The sequence below is a fragment of the Coloeus monedula genome (assembly GCF_965178545.1).
Source record: "Coloeus monedula genome assembly, chromosome: 16".
Lineage (NCBI taxonomy): Eukaryota > Metazoa > Chordata > Aves > Passeriformes > Corvidae > Coloeus > Coloeus monedula.
In genome coordinates, this window is record NC_138796.1 from 8430123 (window position 1) to 8436122 (window position 6000).

Sequence of the window (6000 nt, forward strand, 5' to 3'; positions counted from 1 at the left end):
GGACTGATGCCAGGAAGCCAAAGAGATTTACCTGTTCCTAACCTGAGGGCAGCTATTTTGCTGTTAATGTGGTAGAAACAGCTGCCTGAAGACTATCACACTTTGTTTTAATTATCTGTGTTTTGCTTATCTGCACATTATCAAAAAGGATGTGATCTTTTGAGGGAAAGGGAAGAGCTGGAAAGCTGAGGAAGTTCACCCTAGAGAGGAGAAGGTTGCGTGGAGAGCTCATAGCACCTTCCAGTATCTGAAAGAGCTACAGGGAAGCCAGAGAGGAACTGTTCATCAGGAACTGTAGTGATAGGACATGTGGGAATGGGTTCATACTGAAAGAGGAAAAACTGAGGTTAGATATATGGAAAAAATTCCTCCCTGTGATGGTGGAGAGGCCCTGGCAAAGGTTGCTCAGGGAAGCTGTGGCTGCCCCTGGATCACTGAAGTGTCCAAGGCCAGACTGAATGGGGCTTGGAGCAACTTGGTCTAAAGGAAAATGTCCCTGCCAATAGCAGAGGAGTGAAATGAGATGATCTTTAAGGCCCTTTCCCACCCAAACTATTCCAGGATTCTGTGATTCTATGACAGAATAGTCACGGTTCCTATAATACACTGCACATTGTTGATGCTCCTCCTGATGACAGCTATCCTTTAAATAAACGTGAATGGCAGCAAGCACATGAGTTTTCCTTTTTGTGCTCTTTGCAAAGTAAAAAACTATCATTATGTTTCAATTGACATTTTTAGTTTTGGCAAACAGAGATACCAACTTCACTTCAGTATCTAAGCAAAGAACAGTGATTCGATATAACAAACAGGCTCATTCTTTACTGCCAAGGAAGGCTGAGAAATAAGGGCTGGAGAGGTCGGATGGGACACCCTCACCCTCCTTTGGGACAGGCAGTGACCTTCAGCAGAGCTTGTCCGTGCAGGCGGCAGCAGCTGAAGGGCAGCGTGGCCAGCAGCTCTGTAGCCACTGCGGCTTTCCAGCCTTGGAGCCACATTTCAGCAAGGGAGGGAGAGAAGGGTGGGATGGTGGGGTGGGAGAGAAGGGTGGTTTGATGTGGGGGGAGAAAAGGGAGGACTGATGAGCAGCAGCAGCCATTCCTCTGAACAGCAATAGCACCGTAAGCACAGCCTGGGAGCGGAGCTGCCAACTTTCCACTGGGGAAGAGATGGGAAATTTTCTCTTGAGCCTGACAGAGACTGCGTAAAATCAAGCTTTTGGCCGTGGAGGGACTAATTCACAAGTGCTATGTCCCCCAAAACCCACCCTATTCCCCACACTCCTCCATGCACTCTGCTCACATCAAAAGCAAGATCCAAGCAGCTCCCAGCCCGCTCCACCCTGGCACTGGAATGCACAGCTTTGCTCCCGAGCTGTTCTGCTTCCCCTGCTCACTTTGTTATTCACTTATTACAACTCAGATAAATGTCTGGGGACATATGGAGTAAATAAAATACAAAATCAAGCTGAACTGCAACAATCAATCAAAGGACAACAAAGCTTGGAGAAACAGAGAAAGGATGACGCAGAGACGCGTTATGGAAACCACAGTGTGGAAAACACGGCATGACAAGAGATAAAACAAGGAATCTCATTAAACGGGATGAAAGGCAGAGAAGCATTAACAAACCATATGAGTTCTACCTTCTGAGTGAGTGGTTTTCTTTTAAATCCACTCTTTGTGAGAGCAGAATGAAAGCAGCTGAGTGAAACACATGAGACCTGCCAGGGGCTTGCCAGCAGCAGAAGAGCAGGATCAGCCCTCACTTTCACTCCAACAAGGAAGAAGCAACACAGAGAAAAACACCACCAGGAAACTTAAAAATTTCAGGAAATACAGGGAAAAATTAGTGCAAACAGTGCACAGGAAAAAACACACCAGGTGTCAGAGGAACCCCAGAAGATTCCACCAGCAGCTTGTCCTGCCCTGTGGGGCTCCAAAATGTTTAATCACAATTCTTTAACATGTGGGGTTTTGTCACTTGCAGGGTTTGTAGATATGGCAGCACCACACTGCAGATCACAAAAACGATACATGTTGCTGCTCGGGATTATTTAATTGCAACTTTTGCACTGAGCAGGAACACCTTCAAATCCGCCTCTCTGGTGGATGCCTGTTCTTCCTGAGCTGGACATTATTCTTAGTACACTTTGAAACATCACCAAAAAAACCCCAAAGTTTTTTTAAAAGTTTCTCAGTCATGGGGAACAGCACTGAGGCTTCTCTGAAGCTTTAGGAAGGAGCACAATAAACAACCCAGCCCTCTCTAACACCAGAGCCCATTCTGCTCTGACACACCACCACAGAATCGCCCCCTTGTTCATACTCAAACTATAGCTACAAGTTGCTTACAGGACTGGTCCCTTCCACAGGCTGAAGGAATCTCGTTGGCAAAATATTTATCTAGCACCTCATTTGGGCCCTTTTCCCCCTCCAAAATTTCTTACAAAAGAGAAATGCAGCCTTGTTTTCACTGGGATATGGCTTCCTATAAGAATGACATTCCAGGCTGTCTCAATTTTTTCTAGGAACAGCAATAGAGATATTTTGCTTTTGTGGGCTGGACACTACTGTACAGACACTCTGCTGCCTGTGGGTTTACCTGAATTAGATTTTAATTTAAAGTGGAATTTTTCTTCCCCAATAGCTTTTGAAGACACCTCAAGCCTTGAACAGGCTTTCCCTGTATCATGTAGTAATATCAAAATCTACCAATCGATGCTGACTCTTGAAATTTAAAATATCACAGACTCCAGGTTCCTGAGTCACAGGATCTGTTTATTTTAAGGTTTGTTTAGGTGAAGTCACCGGCTGGGCAGTGCAACCCCAGGGCTCACTGCCAAAGCCACAAGAAACCCCACTTGGTTTTGGATGAAAGTTCTGACCCCCAAACCTGCTTCTGCAGGAGCCTGACAATAGCAGAGCTCCTCTGCTCCCAGCTTCTCCTTCTCATCCATCCACAAATACTATTCCATGCTAATGAGGGGAAAATAAAGGAAGTTTCAACTCTCATCCTTTTACATCGAGATTCTAATTTCCACTTCAAACCTGCCATGACACTGAAGATGTGTCAGAAAGAAGCAGTATTTGCAAGGGAAAGTCAGAAAACTTTGGTGAGGGTGATTTCCAGTTGAGGAATGAAATAAGCGATGAAAGCTCAAGAAAAAGCTCAGGCTCAAATAAATGCACAACAAAATCCGGTAGCGCTGAGAGCAAAGCACTTGAAAAGAGATGGATCAGAGCATTCCTCGGATGGAGCCCCTCGGAGGGGCTCAGAAGTGCAAATGCTGCCACTTGAAGCGCGTTGCTCCTCAAGTTCAGTTTTACATGTTGAGCAGTGCGGATTATTTGGAAAAACAGACTTTGCTCCTGGTTCCAGCCAGACTTTGCGTTACACTTCAAGAACCTGACTCTGGCGATGGGAAGGGGCCAATATTCCCATTCGGTCTGCCTGGAGACTGCTTCCAGCGAGGTATGTGGTGTCTGTGAGCAGCAGAGCCCATTTCCTTAGTGATTCTTTGGATGGGACATTTCCCTGTGCTCCTGGTAACAGTGTGGCCGCAGTTGGCATTTATTTCCTCAAAGCTGCTCTGTCTAAAACGTCGGATACAACAGGAATTCATTTCCTAGGCCTCGCTTCTACAGACAGAAATATGGAAACACAGTTGCTGAGTGCAGCTGCGAGCACACACCTGAGCAGGGTCCGGGAATTTTGGTGTTGGGAATTTTCAGAATTTGGCCTTCCTAAAGGCTGCTTTCATTTCAAAATAATTCATTTTTTTAGAAAGGGGTTGTTGAGATATTAAAAAATAATTTTTCCTCTAGTGAGAGAATAGATAAACTTTATTTATCTGCCAGTGTTCAACACAGGGAATGTGAAATGAATAGGCAAAACCACTTGCATAACCTCACTGCACCATGAGCCACTCTCATCACAGTGAAATGAATCTTTAAATTCTTCATGGTTATAATAACAGAGTGAGTACACACCTGCATTCTCTGCCATCATCAGGAGGCCAAACAGGGCAGTAAACTTGAAAGAAGCCCACTTCAGCACATCTTACCCAGCCCTCAGAACAGGACCAGCACACACAGTTGCACACACAGTGATGAGCTGCCTGACAAAGACGACCCTACAGCCTAAATTCCTAATACAACCAGCCCTCGGCAGAGCACAGTTCTGTGCCCTACCCAAACACTTCTGAAATCAGAACATGGTGCCATTAACACTATCCATTGCTCCAGTAGATTTCCCCTTCCCATGGTTTTGTTCACCTGCAAGAGCTTTATGTCCCACTTCCATCTGTCACTGCACAACATCTAATCCAAAACATTCTGGGAGCTTTCACAACTCAGCGCCTCTGAACAACAATAACATAGTCTCAAACACTTACTACCAAAATTAATAATCACAGAAACACATTGTAATAGCCCCAAATCTTCAAAAAGCCAAATGAAGGACTGGTCATCACAGCCTTCAGGAGGCTGCTCTACAGTGACCAGCGAGGAGCTGGCAGGTTCCACCTCTGTCGCAGCCTCGGGAGCTGCAGATCCCCATCTCAAACCAACAACAGATAACACAAACCCAGAACCTCCTTAATAAAAACCAGTCTTTTCCAGTTAGGGACTTTCTGCAACAAACAATGGCTGGTTTGTTTGCAAAAGTCTAAATGTATCTAGTAAGAAAAGAGCTGGAAAACACCTTGGCTGCTGAATTTAGAGATGTGCACATTTTCCTGAAGTTAGTCCAGCCTGCAAAAGCTACAATGTATGTTTACTGTGGTACTCCACAACTTCTGCAGTATCTCTGTATTGACACTAAAAAGTGAAAGCTTACTTAAGAATATCCGAATAGAAAAGCAGACCCTTAATGCAGTGAAATACCACCAGAAATTAGTTCATGTGAGATCCATCCACCGTGCCGGGCCCCACGTCATCTCTCTTATATGAATCACTCCAAGCTTTTGTCTCGTCAAGAACTGAAAAGTTGCTCCCTACGGAAAACCAAACTTTTCCCCTACGTCTGTTTTTTGCGTCATGCAATAAGTTTATCTCAGTGACAGAGCACATGGACCATTCCCGTGCCCCTCCACGGAACACGCCTGATTGATCTACCCAAAACAACACCAGCATCTACACACAAACACATCTGTCATTCCATCCCAGCGCTTCCACGGAGAAATGTTTGTTACTTGTTAGCTGCGTCTTTCGGATTTGCTTTAAGGAGCGTTCAACCCCCATCCAACCGCTCGCTCCCGCACACCCTCCTCCTGTTATTCCCCAAGAACCTCCCGAACCAAACTCCCGGCACATAACTCCCGCTCCATCCCCCGCGGCGGGACACCGGGGCTATCCAGCTCCCGCTCTGGGCCGCTCCCCGGGCTCGGCCGGCGGCACCGCGCATCCCCCGGGCCGCGCCGGGCCCTCGCCCCCCGCCCGTGCCCAGCGTGCCCGGTACTCACAGCGCGGTGGCGGCGGGGGGCACGGCGGCCGCCGGGCGCTCCATGCCGCGGGCCGAGCAGTTGACGGCGCAGGCGGGCGCGGCGCAGGCACAGCCCGGGGCGCAGGGCCGGCAGGCGGGGGCCGGGGTCGCGGCGAGCCCCCCGCACAGCAGCGAGCAGAGCAGGCACCAGCCCGGCAGCGGCAGCCGCGCCGCGGGGGCGCCATGTTTGCGCTGTGCTCCAGTGTCTCCATTTCCCAAAGGCATCTCTCCCTACGGGCATGGCATGGCCCCGGCGCGCCGCCGCCGCCCCGGCCGCCCGCCCCGCCGCGCTCCGCCGCCTCAGCGCCCGCCCGCCATGGCCCGGCCCGCTGGGGCCCCGCTCGCCGCGCTGACAGCCCCGGCCCGGCCCGGCGCCGCTCGGCTCTGCTGCTCCGCCCGGCCGCGGCCGCCCCCGCTCCGCCTCCCGCCCGGCGGAAACACGGCGCCGCTCCAGCCCCGCTCCAGCCCCGCTCCGGCCCGGGCCGCCCCCGCTCCGGCCCGGCACCGCGCGGCTCC

General features: G+C 49.7%; 1 protein-coding gene across 2 annotated transcripts in view; it reads right to left on the minus strand.

The window, feature by feature from the left end:
* PKD1 (polycystin 1, transient receptor potential channel interacting) overlaps nt 1–5709 on the minus strand; it is a gene marked incomplete at its 5' end in the record, with an annotated part of 79777 nt that extends 74068 nt beyond the window's left edge. Inside the window, one exon of one of the 2 annotated variants that reach the window (XM_082292196.1) lies at nt 5465–5709. In XM_082292196.1, coding sequence (XP_082148322.1) covers nt 5465–5709 — 245 coding nt within the window. The remainder of the gene's footprint in view (nt 1–5464) is intronic. The other variant, XM_082292197.1, reaches the window with a different exon arrangement.
* Between the last annotated feature and the right edge of the window lie 291 nt (nt 5710–6000).